Source organism: Castor canadensis, chromosome 14 (assembly GCF_047511655.1).
Source record: "Castor canadensis chromosome 14, mCasCan1.hap1v2, whole genome shotgun sequence".
NCBI classification, from domain to species: domain Eukaryota; kingdom Metazoa; phylum Chordata; class Mammalia; order Rodentia; family Castoridae; genus Castor; species Castor canadensis.
Window position 1 is genome coordinate 105,586,356 of NC_133399.1, and position 20,476 is coordinate 105,606,831.

The window sequence follows — 20,476 nt, forward strand, 5'->3', positions numbered from 1 at the left end:
AAAGGGTTCCAGTTACCATACAATCTAGAACATTCTCTTCTAGGTACACACCAAGGAGAATTAAAACCATGTCCACAAAAACTTGTACACAAGTATTCATTATCATGCATAATAGCCAAAAAGGTAGAAATAAGCTAATGTCCATCAACTGACAAATAAAATGTAGTATACTCATTACACACAATAAAATAACACAACAAAAAAGGGTGAAGTTAAGAACATTCAAAAACATGAACATTTGCTTACTGAACACTGAAAGAAATACAATAAAATAAATGGGTCATTTTTATTTTTTTGAAAGAAGCCTGGGTTACTCAAATTATTCTGTCTAAAAACAAACAGCATCTAAGGCAAAAACAAACATCTTAAAAAGTTTATTACAACAAACAAAATAATTTCAGGTCATTTACTGGACAAAAACTATTGGTGAACTAAATACCTTACAGCAAAGGGCATAAACTCTTGAACCTGTTGGCTCCCAAAGTGCTTTGAGCATCTGACACTCACGGCTTACTTACAGCATCCCCACACCCACCCTAAACCCATGCTGCACTGGCATTTTCTACCTGGTCCCTCCTGTGGCCCCACCTATTACATAACCAATGTGCACAATGCATTCATAACCAATTAAGAGGCACAAGTCATATAATTTGTTTCAAGAGTCAGCTTTTTGTAAGGTGGGGGACACAGGCATGAAGTAGGTGGTCAGAAATATGCCCTCTTAGAACAAGGACCCTAGGACATTTCCCTACACTGCTGTACCTGGGACATATGTGCTGCAGATCAAAACCACCTGCAGGTGTGAGAAAGAGCAGGTGGAGGTAGACAACGGAGGGAAGAGTTAGGATGGAACCCCACAGGAGGACAGAACACCAACAAGCAGGTGGGGCAGTGAAGACCAGGGCAGCAAGGCCTTCCCCTTCTATTCCCATGGTCTCAGGTCACTGCCGAAGGCCACACCCTCATACCATGCCCTTCCCTCTTTGCCTAACTGAAAAGTCTCCTGCCATCCTTTCCTTCCCGTACTTTAATGAGAACCAATCAGAGGAATTTTCTGCCCAGCAGTTATGAAAGGACACTACCTTCCGATTCTACTATCTCATTTACAGATGAGGAAACTGAGGCCCAGAGAGGGAACAGCCTCCCCCACAAAAAAAACACTTTTTTGTTTGTGGTACTAGAGTTTGAACTCAGGGCCTCACACTTGCCAGGAAGGCATTCTACCACTTGAGACACTCCACCAACCTCTCAAAACTTTAAGACTTCTTAAAACAATTTAAAAGTTTGTTTCTAAGTGCTTCGTAACTCTCAACTGAGAGGAAACTGTTTAAGTATAAATAGACTGACTGGCACTGACCCATGGGGATGGACTGCTTTGCTTCCCATCCTGCAGGACCCATAGGGAGATCTGTGCAGCAGTTTAAAAGTAGTAACATAGAGACAACTGAGCCCTGCATCCTGTCTGGAAGCCACAGTGGCCCTAAATTAACTGTTTCCTCATTTACTGTTTCCTGATCCACTGGCATGTGGAACCTCAATGGTACAGACTGTCCGGTCCCTGGAGACAGCACAGCCTGGCAGCTGCCTCTCCTGTGAGATCCAGCTGTACTTCCAGCGCCTCCTGCATGTGGCTCTGTCATAGGACTCCACGGCCAGGCTAATATTACCATTGTAATCATCCCACAGCTGTTACAGTTTCTGGGCCCCAGAAACCACAGCAACTGTTCAGTCTAGCCAGTCCTGCACCTATCCACCTGCCTAGCCTGCCCCACCATCCTTCCCCAAGAGAGCCACAACGAAGGCTCTGCTGAAGCTTTCTCTTCGCATCCTAGTGCTTCCCTTTGGGGCACGACATGCCTCTTCCTCCTGGATCTGTGAGTGACAAACTACCTTTCCAACAACAGTCATCTCCTAATTGGTTGGCCTCATCAGACCTAGAAATAAAACCTACGGTTTAAAACAGACTTGCTCTAGAAGCAAATACCTCCAGCAATCCTGGATGAGGATTCAGAACATTCCCACCCTGAAAGTGCTACAACTATGGGTGGAGCCTGGGCCCATCAAGGTGCCCACTGAATGGCCTTTTAACTGTGGGCAGAGGAAAAACCAAAAGTGAAGCTAGAGGCATAGAGCTGGAGTCATGGAAAGGGTAAGACAGAAGGGTAGAGTATGCTGCCAGAAGGGCGGGGGCAGAGGTACCCAGGCCACTGCAGGCTTCAGGAAGAGAGCAGGCCCGCAGTACATCAGTCCTGCAGGCTCGGGGCAGCTCAGCTGTCCAGCTCTTCCTTGATGGTGATGCGCAGGGGGCAGATGCGCAAAGGCTCAGGGGACCCATCTCCCCGCGTGCCCCCTATGTAGAAATAGGGCCGCACCTCCCCAAAGCGGGCATGGAAGGTGTACAGATGGCAGTGGCGCTCGGCATCGTAGAAAGACAGCTCACCCTCTTCGCACTCGAGCTCCACGCGCAGCCGGCGTGGCATGGCCACTGGCAGAGGCGCTATGGCTGGGTCCGAGGTGGCACAGTGGTCTGCATCCACACCCTGAGTGCGGCACACGTACCAGAAGCCCGAGCGCGAGTCATGGTAGCAGCTGAGCGCATGGCCTTCTCCACCAGCCTCCGACTGCACCCGTACCACACCCACCCGCCAGCTCTGCAGCCCACCCGTGGCCACCTCCCAGACGTGGGAGCCCTGCGAGAAGACACGGGAGCCCAGCAGGCAGGGTGCTGAGGAGAAGCGCTCTGGGTTCTCCACCTGTACACGGTAGCCATGGTTGGTGACACTTGTAAGGCTGTCAGCCACCGAAAGCCAGCCGGCCGCAGTGCTGGGATCGAAACTGAAGGGCACTATGGGCAGATGGAGAAGACAGGAGACAGTCAGCAAACCTGCCACTCTACCCCCTGCCAGGCAAGCTTACATCTCCAGTGCCCCAAATTGATCTGCTCTGTCCCACCTCCTGCAGTGCATACAGGGAGCTGCCCTGAGCTGATGGGTGATTATAGGCTGAACTGTGTCCCCCCAAAAGATATGTGGAAGTCCACAGGTACCTCAGCCTGTGATCTTACTTGGGAATGGGGTCATTGCAAATGTAATTAGTAAAGCTGAGCTCAGAGCAGAGTAGGGTGGGCTTTGAATCCAATGTGACTATGTCCTTACAAAGAAAAGAGGCAGACACAGGAGGGAGAATCTATGTGAAAATGGGGGCAGAGGTCAAAGTGCTGTTGCCATAAGCCAAGGACCGCCAAACACCACCAGGGAACACCCCAGAAACTAGGGACAAATGAGGAGGGTCCTTCCCACGTCTCAGAAGGAGTACAGCCCTGCCCACACCTTAATGGTGGACTGCTAGCCTCCAAAACTGTGAGAGAATAAACTTGTCATTTTAAGTCCGCCAGTTTGTGGTCTTTTGCTATAGCAGCCACAGGACACTAATAGAGACAGGGACTAGTAATGTTTACACAACCCCAGGACTTCTTAGAGAAGCATGTAACATTCCCCTGGGTGACTGACATTTCTCCTTGTAAAAGTAGGGCACAATGGCAGGTGTAGGCTGGAGTCACTTTGGGGGAAGTGACCCTGGAGCAAGGAGTCTCCCATCATACACGTGAAGAGTTCTAAATACAGAGGACAGTGTTGTCTTTGTAAAGTGGGGGTAAAGTCAGGACCCTAACAGGAAAGCTCCCAAATCAGGAAGGACTGCAGCTATTGGACAAGAAGGGGGAAGACCAGGACTCAGGGCCTGCCTGGGAGATGCTGGAAGGACACCAGCTGAGAGATGAGGTGGTCCTGGCAGAGGCATGTTCAGCTGGCTCTGTTAGTTTGAAGTGCTCCCCCCACACCCAGAGCACATGCCTGCACCCCCCACTCACCACATTCGATAGAAGCAATCATCTTCTTCCAGACGCGATACCGCAGGGAGTCCAGGTACTTGCAGACATCGATAAGCATGCCAGACTGGATGGGCTCCGGCTCCACCGTGGAGAAGAGCCTGGGAAAGGAGGACTGGGCATGGTGGGCGGGGCTGGGGCCAGGCATCCCGGCTGACGTGGGTTAACTGGAAACAGGCGACAGGACTTGGTCCCTTGCCTCAGGCCTAAGTTTCCTGGCCTCCTTCCCCAAGACAAACCTGGATTGGGCCAGGAACCAACTGGATTGACACACCCCTTCAGCATGCAGTAGCAGGGCTCCTCCCGCCCTTCTGGGAGATACAATTAGGAGCTTCTCCAACACGGCTGCCATCCTTGTGGACAGAAATCATGCTTACACATCTGCTCATGAGATGTCTTGAGTTGGGGGGTCCTTAACAATACTCAAGTCCAACCAAGCCAAGGTGTCCTAAAGCCTCTGCTTGAGCACCGCCAGTGACAGGGAACCCACTACCACCCAAAGCACTCTCTTCCATCTTTGGACAGCTCACATAGGGACACAGTTCTTTATTCATCCCAGAAAACAAACAGCCATCAGCCCTCAGCAGTGTGTCCTGGGGCTCTCAGAGGAAGGAGGCCAGTCAAGAACGGCCACTGAGAAACATGAGCTGCATGCATAGTGCTCTCCCTCTCTGTATGGTGGGTAATGACTCCACAATCGGAAAGACAACTCTGTCCCAATGCCAACCAGAACTGGAATACCTCAAAAGAGAGCTCTTTCCACCTGGCCAGTCCCTGCCACTGACTGGATTCTACCCTGCTGGCTGCATACCTGCCTGGCCCTGGAGCCACTGGATCGTGTACCCCTGGTTGCTCTGCCTGCTCTTCCCCACCCCTCCACCAGACTTGGCCACTTACCGGCGTTTCCGGCTCTTGTGTTTCTGAAAGAAAAAAAACAGAGACACAGACTCAGAGAAAGTACGTGTTTCCAAATTCAAGAGTCATGCATCTCATGTTCGTGGATCAGAAGACTTGATACTATTACTATGTCAATACTGCCCAAGTATACCTACAGATTTAGATGAATTCCTATCAAAATCCCAGGTGCTTAGAGCTCAGGGGTAGAGCACTTGCCTAGCATGTGAGGCCTGGGTTCAGTTCCCAGCAATAGATAAATAAATAAATAAATAAATCCAGGCACATTCTTTGAAGAAACTGAAAAACTGATTTTAAAACTGATATAATTTAAGGAATCCAGAATAGTCAAAATAATCTTCAAAAACAACAAAGCTATAAGACTCACACTCTCCAATTTCAAACCTTGCTGCAAAACAGGAGTAATGAAGAACAGTGTGGTATTAATATGAGAACAGACATACAGATCAGCAGAACAGAACTGAAAAGTCCAAAAATAAACCCTCACCTTTTTTCCAGCTGATTACCTACAAGCAGGCCAGTATCATTTGTGGGGAACAGTCTTTCCAGCAAATGTTGATAAAACTAGATACTGACACCACCAGAAAAAAAACAGAACCCTGACTTTATGCTAGATAAATTAACTCAAAATAGATCAAAGACCCAAATGTAGAGCTAAAACCAAAAAAAAATTTCTATCTAGAATATAAAGAACTCTTACAATTTCTCCAAGGGAGATCTACAATGGCCAATAAAGTACATGAGGAAAAGCTTAAATGTCATTAGCCATTAGAGAAACGCAAAATCTAAACCCCAAGGAGTACCGCTTCACACTCAACAGGACAGCTGCTAAAAAGAAAAAAGAAAAAAAAGACAAAAGAGTTGGCAAGAATGTGGAGAAGTCAAAGTTGTTAGAAATCAAAATTATTCGGTCATAAAAGGAAAGAAGTACTGACAGATGCCCCAACATGAAGTTTCAAAACTCCGCATTGAATTTTGAAAGAAATAAAAGACTACATGCTATACAACTGCATTTATTTAAAATGTCTAGATCAAGCAAATCTAGACAGAATGACTGAAGGGTGTCAGGGGTCTGGGGAGGAGGGCTTGAGAGGTGAGTGCTGCAGGGTTGGTGGAACGTTCTAGAACAGGTGGCTGTGGGGGTTGCACACTCTGCGATGCTGAAAATCACTGAACTGCACATGTTAAATGGTCAAACTAAGCCAGGTGTCTAAAGCTCCAGTCACTTGGGAGGCTGAGGCAGAAGGACCCCTGAGCCCATGAGTTTGAGGCCAGCCTGGGCAACATAGCGAGACTCCACCTTTTAAAACAACTAAATTTAAAAGAAAATAGTGAACTGTATGAAACACTGTATAAATTATACCCCGATAAAGCTGTTATTTCATAAATAAACGAACAAAAGAATAAAAAGCTGTCACCAATGAAAATCACTCCTGAAAGTACGCTGGATACTAAACAGAATCAGCAAGGAACCCATCCCTGAGAAGCCATCAAGAGCTTTTGTGATCTCCTGCCTTTTGGCGACAGGAGGTATCATGTGTCAAGGCAGACAACTCATCAAGGTCCTAGCCAGGAGGGGACACCCTATTTAAACACAGTGACTTCCCTGTCCCTTTCCACTTCACTGTGCAAAGACTCCCTTTTACAGAGAGTTCAGCTGTTCTGTGGTTAGAGGAGGTAGGACCTCACCACCTTGACTGATTTATAAACTAGCTTTCAAGTTACTTCTCTGTAAGAACCAATGGCTAAATTAATAAAATGAAGGAAAAAAAAATCGACTCACTCTTATTTTTTTAAGAGAACAGAATCATCCTTTCAAGAAAAGAGAAGGGCTGGTTATGTGGCTCAGTGGTAGAGCACTTTCCTAACACGCACAGGTTCAACCTCCAGCACCCAGAAGGAGAGAGAAAGAACACCAACACACATTTAAATTAAAACTTCAAGTAATAATTGAGTAATTTTGAAAGATTCTCTAAGAGATTCCTGAGACTGTGCTAATGGTCTTCCTGGCTTCTGACACAAACCTCATCAATATGAGCTCCTTGAGGCCAGTTGCTGGAAGCCACAGGATGACTGGGCTGGCCAGAGCTGGTGGCCTGTGGCTCCCAAGCTGGTCACTAAACCTTTGACCCCATCCTGAACACAGATGCCAGGTCATTTACCATGAGAAAGGAAACATCATCTTCCTTCATCTCCATCTGCAGCCGCTCAATCTCGCGGGCCAGCGCCTCAGTCTCTTCTGCAAGATGCTTCATCTTCTCATCAACCAGCAGCTGCTTCTGCCTGCTCTCCTCGGCCATGGCATCCAGAGTGGCCCGCTCCTCTACTCTCAGGAACTCTCGAAGCTTGTCGAACTCCTGCCGGATGCGGGCTTCCAGCCAGGCAGCCTCCACCTGCAGCAGAAAGCAGAAAGGAGTAGACAAAGTCAGATGTGTGAGCCGTGGTCATCCCCCAAATAGTCAGCCAGTGACTTTCAGACTGTCAGCAAAGCAATTCTGCATTTACAGGTGAAACCCCCCAGAGGTAAAACATCGTTGTAACATTAGATTTGCATAAGTTGACAAGTTCAAATTCCAATCACAAACAGGAAACAGGAATTTTTAAAAATGAAATTGCAGCTTATAGCCAACAAGCTCTGTCCTATAACCCCCTCCGCCTATAATGTTCTGCATCTTATTTGGATCCACAGTAGCAAATGAAATCCTGAGTCACTGAAATGAAGTACTGTAACTAGCAACAACTCTTAGAAGTTATTTGCCTTTGAATCTTAGGACCTTAACTGTGTCTAATTGAGAGGCTTCCTACTATTTAGAGTAGGAAGTATTTATTTTAAAACTCAATCATTAGTACTATCCACACTCCAAATCATAACCACAAAAAGCATTAAAGGAATGAAGCCAAAAACCACACAAATACTTAGGAGAAAAAGCAAGAAAGTATTTTTCACCTTGGAACGATGAAGATATTTCTTAGCATAATATGAAACTGAGAAGGCTCAGAGAAGGAATGAGATAACTGAATTATGTACAAAAGAGATGTGGATGGCAAGACTATTAATACAGCTGAACACATACACATAGTTCTAAGATGACTACTGGAAAAACAACTTAAAATGTATGATCTAACTACAGCAGGTTGTAATCTCATTTTGAGATTGCAAATTCAGTGAAACATGTATGGTGCAGAAAAGATAACAAAATGATTCACTAAAAAAAGAAATGACAACCTAGGAAAAATACTTGCAACATATTTGATGGATTATTACTAGTCTTAATGTACAAAGCACTCTTACAAATCCACTAGAAGAAAAGACAAATATTCCAACAACAAAAAAGGACACAAACTGGCATTCACAGAAGAGATTTATACAGAGTAAAGATGTACAACTTACCAATAATCAAAAAAATGTAAGTGAGCACAGACAGCACTGTTCAACACTCAGGCTAAAAGGACTGATAAAATACAGGTGGAGAGAGTACAATATTGATGACCCTTATCATACAGGATGAAAAAGAACAGAGCAAGGCATGAAAAATCTGAAAGTGCTAAGGTACCTTGAGATGTACACTTTGCTCATTGACTTGGGTTCATGGAATTTCACAGGAAAAGCATTGATCAAGCTGGAATTCTAAGAGGCTGCACACCTGACCACATTTCTCTTAGCTGCCACAAAAAACCTGAGTCCTTCACTTCCCAGGATGATTAGCAGACAGATGGACCCCACCCCCAAGTACACCCAGTCCAGTCTTGCCCATTGCAAGCTACTTGAGTTGGCTTTGGACACAAAAGGAAATCAAGATAAGAGTCATCAATGAGGCTCCATGACTCCATGACAATGATGAGAAAACAACTGGACAGGTGTTTTCCAGCAATGGCAGGGTGGCAATACCATTTTTGGATTAGGATCTCAGTCTATGTTTATGGTTCTGACATATGACAAAATAACTCCCTGAAAAGGTACAAACTTTTAGTCAATTTGTTGGTTTCTAAGACATCAGAAATGCTGAATGGATTCTCTCTGAAGAGCACTTCTACTATTACCTTATCTGAGTGCTTAACCAAGAACCATATTGTGGGGACTAGTTTGGTGTGAATTGAGGGACTTGCCTGGAGATCTCGGTTTGCGTTTGAAAGTACATCTGCTATGGGGTTAGTGCCCTGGAACCCACAATGCACAGTCCTTCCCTGCTCTGTTCCTTCAGCTTGTGGCAACATGATTTCTTACAGTTCATCCTGGTTCTGGTCTGTCACCTCCTGATGTGACTGCTTTTAGATATTACCACTCACTGTACTCATCCTAGCCACAGCTGAGACATACCAGCCAGCCTTAACACTGGGAAATGCCCTCCAACATGTGTGTCCAAGGGAAAGGGCTGGGCTCGGTAAAGAGACTCCTGAACACCTGGCCATGGAGCTTGACCCCAAGCTACAAGCTCATCACTGGTCACTTACCATGTGCCCAGAACTTCAAATATCGGGAATGACATGCTGCCTTCTTTTATATGCACGGGAAGAGGTAAAATGTAGAAAACAAAAAGGTAATTACAGGTAATAAAGCATTTTGGAAAAAATAAACAAGGGCGATATGACCCTGAGTAAAATGGGTATCAGGGAAAGCCTGCCAGGACACATAAGCTGAGATTTTAACGGCAAAGATGCTGAGCACAGGTCCAAGGGTGACCTGGCCATTTAAAGAACAGAAAGGGCAGACAGCCAGAGCAGAGAGTGCCAGGTCAAGCAGCCGGAGATACAGCTGAAGGGCAGGAGGGACCAGAGGACAGCTTCAGAGTCTGTGGGAGTCTGAATTTGTTCTCAAGGGGACAGGATGCCACTGGGCAGTGTATGGCTGATTTGTTTTCCAAAAGATCAGTGTAGCACATGGGCAGTGGAACAGAGAACAGCAGAAGCAGATGGAAAGCAGGTGAGAGGCACAGCTGGAGCACATGACAGACATGGCGTACTGTGGAGATGAGGAACGGGACTGCCATGGAGGAACCCCTAAGGAGCCCAGGTCACAATGGTTTGAACACCAGTAGATGGTGATGTGTGGCATGTGCTGAAGTTACCCTTAAATTACAGTACAGATGGCTTAAGTGGCTTCTTAGGCCAAGTCTGTGGCTGGCCACACCAAGGGCTTCAGAGAAGCAGAGTGGCCTTGGTTGCTGGCTGGGTATACAAGAAACAATCAGTGCTGAGTTTGCAGTTACCTAGGGATCATTTTAGCCCAAGTCTGGGCCAACCCTCTGTCACTTTATTACTCCCAACCACCTGCCACGTCCTGGACTCTCCATTCGGACCAGCACTCACTCACCTGATTGTGCTTAGCAATGGCTTCATAGGAGCGCCGCACAGTCCAGAAGGCCTTGGCTTTCTCCCGCAGCGCGTGCTCCATGTTCTTACACTTGGCCTGACACAGGGAATGAGACGAAGCAGGGAAGCAAGTTAGGGATGGAGGCCAGACAGCCAGGACAAACACATCACATTTATAACTGGAATCCCACCTTACCGTGAGGGTAACAACTGCATTACTGAGCCTGGTTTGTGCCAAGCACTTCAGGCACAGCTGAGTGACTTAGTCTTGACCTTGAACTGCACATTTATAACATAAAGGAATTCTGGAGGTCTTCTAGCCCAGCCCTCATCTATGCTTGGTGCACAGAGGGAGACGGAGCTGAGAAAGTAAAGGGGCCTGATTTCTTTTGAGCTGGTCATAATATAGAAGAGGTTATACTGCTAAGCCTATGGCTAGTCCACACTGGTCCTGGAATCCCAGAGCTGCCAGGATAACTGTAAAGACAGTGGACTTCCTTTGCCATCTGCACTGGACTGGTCTGACAACAGGGGCAGGGGTCCAGTTACCTCCCACGGGGTGAAGTTATTCACGTGAGGTCCTATCTAAACACATCTGATCACACCCCCAACTTCTCCTGACAGGTTAATAGTGCTTGGATCAGGTGAAATACTTTGACAAATTCAACTTTTTTGTTGTTGTAGTTGTTGAATAGTTTTTGTTTTTCAAATTTTAACTATTGTTTCTGACCTCCATGGACTCCCTTAAAAACCATTATGAGCCAGGTATGGTAGCAAACACCTGTAATCCTAGCACTTAGGAGGCAGAGGCAGGAGGATGGAGAGTTTGAGGCCAGCCTGAGCTACATAGTGAGACCCTGACTCAAAAAACCAAAAGGAAAGAAAGAAGTATCACTGAGTTTTACATCCAAGGCCTATCATTCTCTCTCCATCTTTATCCTTTCCTCCCTATATTCTCATAAAGTCAGAAAGCCTTCCAAGGTTTTGGTTTGAAAACACAGTAACAACTTTAGTGATATTAATTACTAATGTAATTAATGTAATTAAGCACCACTTACTGAGCACTTACAACGTACCATGGTCTATGCTGATTACTTAGCAAATCATGTCATTTAATCATCACATTATCCTTATCAGGTAAGTATATTATTAGCCCATGTTATACATTTTATAGATGAAATGTGAAGTGCAGAGGGCAGAGGCACAGCACTAATATACAGCAGAACCAAGTTGTGTGGACACTCCCCATCCTTACCTAACTCCAATTTGGTTTCCAAATCTTTCTTTCCATTTGTTGTACAGACTCACCATGAAGCAGGTATCGACCACAGTGCCTAATGCTGGGGCCCAGTCCCTAAGGAGCTCGGTGAGACTCCCTCCCGCCTGGGCACAGGCCTTGAAAAGCAGGCAATAAATGTGCTCTGTTTCAACTGGGATCTTTACAGACTGGCTTAGAAGCTGAAGGGAAGAAACTGGAAGGGTTCATTTTCTGACAACACAATACCACAGACTGGGTAAGTTATAGGAAAACGGGTTTATTTTGGTTCATAGTTGTGGTGCAAGGTTGAGGGGCTACGTCTGGTGACAGCCTTCTTGCTGGCAGAGTCCCAAGGTGGCTCAGGGAATCACACGGCATAAGACAGAGTATCTGTGAGTCCTGGTCTCTCTATCCCTCTTTTAAAGCCACCCAGATTGAATATGGGGGAAGATAACCTCATTTAATCCTCATTATCTCCTACAGGCCCCACCTCTAAACACCATAGTCAGATTATATTTCTACTCTCTTAATACCTCACAATGGGGATTAAACTTTAACATGAGTTTTTGGAGAGGACAAACCATATTCGAAAACCTCAGTGTGCAGAGGCTTTTGAACGTGGTTTAAGAGGTTAACTGGAATACTCTTAGGTGGAATTCACCACTTAGAAGACTGATTCTTTTAAGGTGAGACCAGCAGGGGAGGGAGGGATTGGGGCTAGAGTAGAAAGAGGCTGGGAGGCCGGAATAGCCTTTAAACAACTCCTGTGGGACAGATAAAAAATAAAAAGCGGGGTCTAGATAAGGCAGTTCAAAAGCCAGGGGGTCAGAAAAGTCTGCTGATCGTGCAAGCCAGAGACCACTGACTGGGAGTCAGAAAACCTGAATTCTAACACCTCTTTCACTTCCAATGAATGGTTCTATTTCTTCTTCAATGAGTGGCTGTATTTCTCCAAGTTTCCACCTTCTCATTAGTAAAACATAGATATTTTCTCCACTCAGCCACCAGTTGCTCTGCATCTATGTATTTTGGGGATTTGCAACTGGTCTAGGAGTGTTGTTACTGAGTGATGACATTAAGATAAAGCTATTCTATTCATCTTATAAACAATGTTGACACATGCTTTCAGTTCCCACAAGTTCAGTGTCAGCAGGTATATAATATAGATGACTTACTGGACATCAGACTATACTATTTTCATGGCCTTGGTCCAACAAGGAGAAAAGAGAAATATAGGCAAAGGATAGTAAAGCTGGTACTGGAGTCAAATGCAGGCCAGGCTTGTCACCTGAGTTGCAAAGCTCATCAAATAGGGAAACTGGTTGGCAAATCAAGACATCACTTAGAACAAAGTAAAGGGAAAATTAATCAAAAAGATTTCTGCCAAGAGCAGAGATTAAATTTCAGCAAAATGAAACCGTGCAATTAATATTTTATCTGGAATTGCATTGATTTTAGTTTTGCTTGGATTTATCTGTCATTATTTTCATTTTATGCTTACAAGTGACAGGAATTTATACCAGCTGTTTGTATGCATGTAAATAATAACATATTTATGTCAACTAGAATACTTTTTTCCTTAAAAAGAATGTGTGCCTTGTTCAAGTGTGAGAAACATACTCTCAAGGACTTCCTAAGGTCCCTCTGCCAGCACTACCATTCTTTCCAGGGCTCTGGTTTAAACACCTATTCATGCTCTAAAATTCTATCAAGTCTTTCCCATCATGTCTCACTGCACTAGGACAAAATCCCAGCTCCTTACCATGCCCTTCAGTGTCCTGTGGGGTCTGTCCAGGATGTCCACATTCTTCATACACAATGTCCTCCAGACACTGCACAACCCACCCTGTGCCCCACCACTGCTGCTGGCCGCCCCTCACCTTCTCCTCTGGGCTTTCGGGCCTCTGTGCAATCAGTTCCTTAGAAATTCCTTCCCATGTCCCATCAGACAAGAGCAGGCCATCTTCTTACAATGTCTTATCACACCTTATACCATCCTTCATAGGAACACCAGCCTGATACTTAAAAATTATTTCTGAGATTACTGAGCCATGTCTGCTGGATTCCAAGGCAAGGTCTAGGGCTGTCTTATTCCCTACTGGACACAATGTGCCTTGCACATAGTAGGTGCTCAATCTACCTGCTGTAAGCCCAGTGACAAAGGTTAAAAGCCACCTAGACCCCCAAGAATGCACACAGCTGGCTTGCCCTCATACCAGTGAGGATAAGACAGGCCTCTCTTACAGCCTTTGGCCAGAAAAAGGACTGAATAAGACTCCTGATGAGGTCTACACCTACTTGCTCTGTGATGCTGAACCAGTTACTTAGCTTCTCTGAGACTTATGTGTCATCATACTGCGTATCATCATACAGTGAAATGGGGATAACAGTGCCTGCCTCAAGATGCACAAGATGCCCATGTTCTAATTCCTCAAACACTAAACATGTTGCCTTATGTGGCAAAAGGGACTTGCAGATGATTAAGGACCTTGAAATGGGGAGATTATCTGGGTAGCCCAATGCAATCAGGAGAGACCTTGTAAGAGGAAGGGCAGTAGAGTCAGCCAAAAAAGGCAATGTGACAACAGCACAATGATACGCCTTGAAGATGGATGAAAGGGCCTCTGGAAGCTAGAGAAGGCAAGGAAATATGTCTTCCTCTAGAACCTCCAAAAGGAATGTAGCCCTGTCAACACCTTGAATTTGGGACTTCAGACCTTCAGCACTGTAATACAACATAATTCTGTTTCCAATCACAGTGTTTGTGGTAATTTATTTCAGTAGTAATAGAAAATTAACACGCATGGTCTCGTAAGGTTTTTGAACATTAAGTTTGTTACACAAAAGCACTGAAGAGCATCTAGCATAGAGTAAATATTTAAAAAGTGTCAGCCTGGGCTGGTAAAGTAGCTCAACTGGTAGAGCACCTGCCTAGCAAGGGTGAGGCCCCAAGTTAAAATCACAGTGCCACCAAAAAAAAAAAAAAAAAAAAAAAGTGTCAACCCATATAATTATTATTTTTGCTTAGCTTTCACATATTGTAATCTTTTTTCTAAAGCACATTAACTCTGAGAATCCTTCAACACCCCCCAGAGCCAAGAGGGCACATGGCTCTAACCCCGCCTCTTCTCACTGGCAGTGAGGTTGGGGTGGGGAGGGGGCTTCCCACACTTCTCTCTCAACAACCACACCTGTCTGTTGGCTGACTTCTCCCTCTGAATTCTGAACTTCCTGCAGTGAGGGGCTCTGTCCTATGGCCTTGGCAACCTCGGCAACCTCAACAACCTCAACAGGTCATGGCACACAGGAGCCCTTGGTACATTTGTCTGGTGAGTAAGATGCACCCTGCATCAGGCTGAGCACACACAGGCTGCACTCCCAAACATCACCCTGAGTAAACCCTGATTTGATGCCATCACCCTTTGCTAAAACCTTGAGAAGATAAAGGCTAAGACTTTAGCTTCCCAGCTTCCCCTGCATCTCTATTCCCATTTTAACTACTCTGAATTTCTGGTACCTGGAAAGTCAGGCTTCCCTACTTTTAGACTCTTCCATCCGCTGCTGCCTCTGCCTGAAACACCTTTCTCACCTCCTTCATATGCCTAGCACCTCTACATCCCCCAGGCCTTTGCCTGAAGCTCCATGAGGGTGGAAACTGTTACCTAGCTACAAGGCATCTGCTGATAGTGGAAAGCTGTCTCTAGACCTTGGCCTCTTGAATCCTGGCGTGGCCCTAACATGCGGACTCTGCCTGATTGTCCTCAGCTTTAACTCCTGCCCATCCTGATCTGTGCCTCTGCCAGCACCATGGGGACTAGTGAGAACTGAATCCAGGGTTCCCTATCTGGATTCAAGTCCGGAGGCTGCTTGCTTCAGCTGTCCCAAATCAGGACCTGGTACTTCTGCCAGCAGAAGTGTGAAGACAGCATTGCTGTGGATCACTGTCAAATGAAGTTGCAGAATAAGTTATTCATTTAAACACGCATGTTGAAGCCGCACCACCATGCCCCTGACTTGAAGGGCAATATATGTGTAGAACTGTCATCAGTTTGGGGGGAAAGGGGATGGTGGTGCTAGGGATCAAACCCAGAGACCTGTGCAAGCTAGGCAAGTACTCTACCACTGAGCTACATTTCCAACCCTGTAATCAACTTTTGACATTCCTTAATAAAGGCACTGCAGAAAAAGAGGAGAGGGTTCTAGAAGCCGGGCATTTGGGGTTCTTGCGGCATCTCCTTTTCAATAGCTCAGCGTCCTGCCAGTTAACCCTTGTTCTCCACGGGTTGTCTACCAATATTCAAGTACCGGTAGGTGGACATTTTCATAAAGACTTTCTTTTTCAGCTGATATGTAGTATGAGCATTCTGGATCAAAATGGAAAATACATTTCCTTCTAAGGGCTAAAAAATTCTGAGCTAGGTGACGTCTTATTTCCTGATCATCTTTCCATCTTACAACAAAAACTTGTCCGTGTTAACTTTTGTCCTGTAAGTTCCTCCTTGGTTTATTTAAGGCCACTGGAACTCTAGACATTAGGATGCTAAAAACAGATGCAGAATAAAGCAGCACTAGCTAGGGCCAGAGGCCTCTCCCCACAGCTGAGCACGCCCGGGGGTCAGCTCGCCGAAATCTTAAGGCTCTGTATCTTGGGTCAAGCGTTAAGGCCACTTCGAAACTGAGTGCCAGGCATGAGATTTCGCGGGCGTTACCCCGATGCGGGCCACACGCCATCGGCACAAAGGATGCTCGGCCCGGATCCTTCAGAAAGGGGCGGGGCGGCGTTGGGAACGCTGCGGGGCCCCAGCTCGCGCTCCCTCTTTGCAGCCTCCCTCCTCCGATCCCGGAGCCTCAGGTGGAGGGACCCCCGAACACCCACCGGAAGCTGGGTCCCCTTCCCACCGCGGCCCCGTGCGCGCGCTCCGGCCGCCCCGCGTGCTCGCGCCCGGGGAGATGGGGGGGGGGGCGGGCTCTCACCCGAAAGTCGTGCGCGGTGTCTTTCACGGGCTGCACACGGTGTCCCTGGTGCTTGGGGTCGCCCTGGCACGAGCAACACAGCAGCTCCTTGTCCTCCAGGCAGAAGAGGCTGAACTGGCCGCGGTGCGGGCGGCAGAGGCGCGGGGAGCGGCGGCCCGTCCAGCGCGCGCCCTCGGCCTCCTCGCGCAGCAGCTTCTCCACCAGGTTGTTGAGCGTGTGGTTGGTGCGCAGGTCGGCGGGCGACGCGCGGTCCTTACACACCGGGCAGGTGGGCGTCGTCTGCACCTCCCAACAGCGGCTCACGCACCCGCGGCAGAAGTTGTGGCCGCAGTGCAGCGTCACCGCGTCGCGGAACGGGTCGTAGCAGACCGCGCAGAGCAGCTCCTCCTTAAAGGAGCGGGAAGGCCCGGGAGACGCGGCGGGGGCAGGCTCCATGACACTACAGCTCTCTCTCGCTCAAGTTTCCGCTCCTGCCACTCCCACCCGTCCGACCGCTTGAGGCTTCGCGGCCTGCGACGTCCAGCCCCTTCCGCACCGCCTCGAATCGCTGAGCGACAGAAGCTCTGACCAATGGCGACAGGCAGGGGAGCGGTGACTCCGCCCCACTTCCGGTAGATGCGGCGAATCCCTGAAGAGAGAGCGGGACCTAGCGGGCCTCAGTCTCCACCCATCCGTATTTAGCGCGGAAGAATCCGGCCGCGAGCCACGTGAGGCGAACGCATCACTGGAAACCTGCTTGGAACTCCTTTCTTAACCGTTCCCCGGAAGTCTCAGACCCACCAGGAGGGAGAAACCTGGGATCCTAGGTTTGTGGTACTGAAGTATAGTCGGGGTCAAAAAGCACCAGTAGTGTTTCTCAAAGACCCTTGAGGACACAAGTGAGGGAAGCCGGCTCTTATCCCCTGGTGGAATAAATGACAGTCTCTCCTGATCGAGTTCCTTATGAGAAAACGGCCTCTTGCCTCCGTGAGAAATGAGCATTAAAGTGAGATAAACATGGAAAGTGGTCATGACATCAGGTCCCCCCTGCAACAGAGCGATGCACCAGGCATGGTGGTGCACAGTGTAATCCCAGTATTTGGGAGGGTGAGGCAGGAGGATGACGAGTTCAAGGCCAGCCTGGGCTAGGCAGGAAGACCCTGTTTCAAAAATCCAAACCAGACAATAGCAAGAACTGAAGGATGAAAGGATTTCTGCAAAGTTAGCTGGAGGAGGTAGTCCATGCTGAATTTAAAACAGAGGAGATTTGTGGAGGCCTGAGAACCTCCACTGGACCTTGCTGCCTTAGGCGTGTAGTCAGAGGGAGGGTCGCAGTTCTGTCTGGTTCTTGTCTCAGGAAACAAGACTTCATGAACAGTCAGAAAGAGTAAAGCAGGAAAGTTTATTGAGACAGAAAAGTGTGAAGCAGGAGAGTAGAGGTCCCCAGAGGTAGGGAGGCGTCCAAGAGATGGTGAAGAAAGGCAGAAACTCCTCAGGCTGTGGAGGGCCCCGGAAAGACAGCGGTGGCAACTGTGTGTATAAAATCTTTTATCTAGGTTTTTTTTAATGTGCTTTTGGGGCACATCTTGCAAGGCCCTCTTACAGCTTTCTGATAGGTGGGCCCCTGATTTTTAACTTCTAGGGTCTTGGTGTGCTTTTTCTTTCCCTTCCCCCTTAACTATCATTACCTTCCTCCCTGTCCTGGGCCAGTTGTGTGGTTGGCTACTTAAAGTTTAATCCACTCTTAAGAGTAACTTACATCTTAAATTTCAACTAGATCTGGTGTTAAGAGTTTACACAGGTAAATCTGTCATTTACCAAGACAATGACCCAAACCTGGGAACTGGATAGAAGAGAGTTTAGGAATTTCAGAGACTATCAATTAGAGCAGAACTGGAAGTTCACATAGGCAGTCTTTCTCTCATTTAACTAGACAATGACCCAAGCTTAGGAGATCATCCCAGGGCCAAATAAACCCAAAGTTAAAACTCTTTTTGATAAACATTCCAACCTTGAAGCCTAACCCATGCTTCTCTCCCTTGAGGAGACACCCCCCCACCCCCCCCACCTGTATTCCTTTCCTGATAAACTTTACTATTACTTTCTTATAATCTTTGTGTCTTGCTTGAATTCTTCTCCTGTCGGATGTTAAGAACCGAGGTATTTATCAGCACTATTTTTCTGGTAACATACTTGCTGAATTTAATCACTCTTTTTATGGCCCCCATCCCTAACTGCCTGAGATCAAGCTAGCTCCTAATACCTCCACCTCCCCCATTCCTCCTTTAGTGTGATTATTTTGCAGCCTTCCCATGTGGGGTACTTTTCCCACGATGAGCCTCCATTCCCGATTTCTGTTGTGTACCATGCCTCTGCACATCTTGAGAACAGATGTGCAGTTGTCTTTTTTCTGACTATCTTTTCAAGGATGTGTCGGTAAACAGCTTTGGAAGGCAGAAATAATGTCTCCCCCAGGCAAAGATGTAAGAGACTCATTCTCCATCACCAAAGATTCCCAGTTCCTAAGTCAGGGTAGCTCTCCTACTATGGCCCTCACCACCCAGGCTTGTGGTTATTGAGACTCAGGAAATAGCCTGGTGAAGACATCCTTAACCACTGTTACATTGTTAACAACAAATTGTCCTTTGTCTCTGACCAGGAGTCTCATGTCTTCTACCAGCATTCATGAAACTTTAGCAGGCTAACTTGTTAGTCTCATTTTTTTTTTTTTCAGTACTGGGGCTTGAACTCAGGGTCTACACCTTGAGCCACTCCTTTTTGTGTTAGGTATTTTTTCCAGATAGGGTCTCACGAGCTATTTGCCCTGGCTGTCTTCGAACTGCGATCCTGAGTAGTTTAGGATTACAGGCATGAGCCACTAGGGCCCGGCTAACTTGTTAGTCTTGGTAATTTTCTTCCAAATCTTTCTTTGGAATAGTCCTTTCCTCACAAAGGATGAAAATCACTAGTTCTCATTGCCTTCAAGTGTCTCTGATATGGAGTCCATAGCCTTCCTGCACTCACCTGGGGAAGTTTCTAAATGTAGAGATAACTGGGCCCATTTCAATCTGTTCGCCTTTTTGGAGGGACATACCCAGGAACCCGCATTTTCACATGTTCACCAAGTAATTCTCAGGCACACTAAAGTCGGAGGGTCATTGTTCTTTATCTACTCACCCAACAAGTCCTCAGCTATGGTTGCTGGTTTGAAAATTAACCTTAGGAGCAATATCTTAAAAAGCCACCAGATGGAGCTGATGGCCCTGCCCGCAGGCACCTACTTGAAAATTCTCCTGTGCTGTTCTTACCTATGGTTCCCAGTTCTTCTGTGAAGGAATGTGTATTGCTACCTATGTGTTTCATTCTATTCTTTTCTGATTTTCTTTATTTCGTTGTTGTTTTTCTCTAACTCTGAATGGGATCACAAATCAAAACATAGATGGGGAGTAGAAATTACCACATGTTCCTTTTAATTGTAATGCAATGGGACCATTAGGACGAAGAGGTCTTCCAGTGTTCTTGGAGGAAGGGTTCTGTTCCAAGCTCCGCTGCTAGCTGGGAGCATAACCTGAGGCGTATTGTTTTATTATTCTGAGTTTCTTTTCCTCAACTATATAAGGTGAGCTGGGTGCTGGTGGCTCACGCCTGTCATACGAGCTACTCAGGAGGCAGAGATCAGGAGGATCGTGGATCGAAGCCACCCAGGGCAAATAGTTCATGAGACCCTATCTTGAAAAAGCCCATCACAAGAAAGGGCTGGTGGAGTGGCCCAAGGCGTAGGCTCTGAGTTCAAACCCCAGTACCGCAATAAATAAATAAATAAAAAGGAGACATGGAATTAATTGCTCCAAGTTCCTACCCTGTAAGACATTCTAAAATTGTCCCAACTGTTCTATACTTTTGGGGAAAAGAGTGACTAAGACTTGTCTACAAATAAAAAGAAATCCTGGTGACTATAAGCCAACTTTTGCCTCTTCTTTCATTAGAAAGGACATTATTCAAAGATACTTACTGAATTTTAGGTCTTCTGTGTATTAGCTAAACTATTCCAAAAGATTATAGCAAAAGTTCTCACTGTCTCTAACTTCCCCCATCACATACCCTAAGCCAGGAACTGCAAATTTCCAGTCTTCTTGCTATCATGTAAATTTATG

The 20,476-nt window shown here is 46.6% G+C and overlaps 1 protein-coding gene across 2 annotated transcripts; it reads right to left on the reverse strand.

Annotated features, from left to right (window-relative positions):
- Positions 1-272: 272 nt before the first annotated feature.
- On the reverse strand, positions 273-16,986 carry Trim35 (tripartite motif containing 35). 2 transcript variants are annotated; one of them, XM_020182016.2, is made up of 7 exons: positions 16,344-16,986; positions 10,113-10,208; positions 6,964-7,194; positions 4,784-4,806; positions 4,126-4,239; positions 3,869-3,987; positions 273-2,845 (listed from the first exon to the last, which is right to left on the reverse strand). In XM_020182016.2, exons 1-7 carry the CDS (start codon positions 16,776-16,778, stop codon positions 2,268-2,270), a joined length of 1,596 nt encoding a protein of 531 aa, XP_020037605.1. In that variant the 5' UTR covers positions 16,779-16,986; the 3' UTR covers positions 273-2,267. The 2 variants fall into 2 exon arrangements, with proteins under 2 accessions (XP_020037605.1, XP_020037606.1); XM_020182017.2 differs by lacking the exon at positions 4,126-4,239 and having other exon boundaries at positions 16,344-16,984.
- Between the last annotated feature and the right edge of the window lie 3,490 nt (positions 16,987-20,476).

Coding starts and splice junctions, on each gene's coding strand:
- Trim35 (XM_020182016.2), bottom strand. CDS start 16,778: ATGGAGCCTGCCCCCGCCGCGTCTCCCGGGCCTTCCCGCTCCTTTAAG. Junction 4,240..4,783: donor CACAAGAGCCGGAAACGCCG/GTAAGTGGCCAA, acceptor TCTGTCCACAAG/GATGGCAGCCGTGTTGGAGA. Junction 3,988..4,125: donor TGGTTCCTGGCCCAATCCAG/GTTTGTCTTGGG, acceptor CTCCTTTCCCAG/GCTCTTCTCCACGGTGGAGC.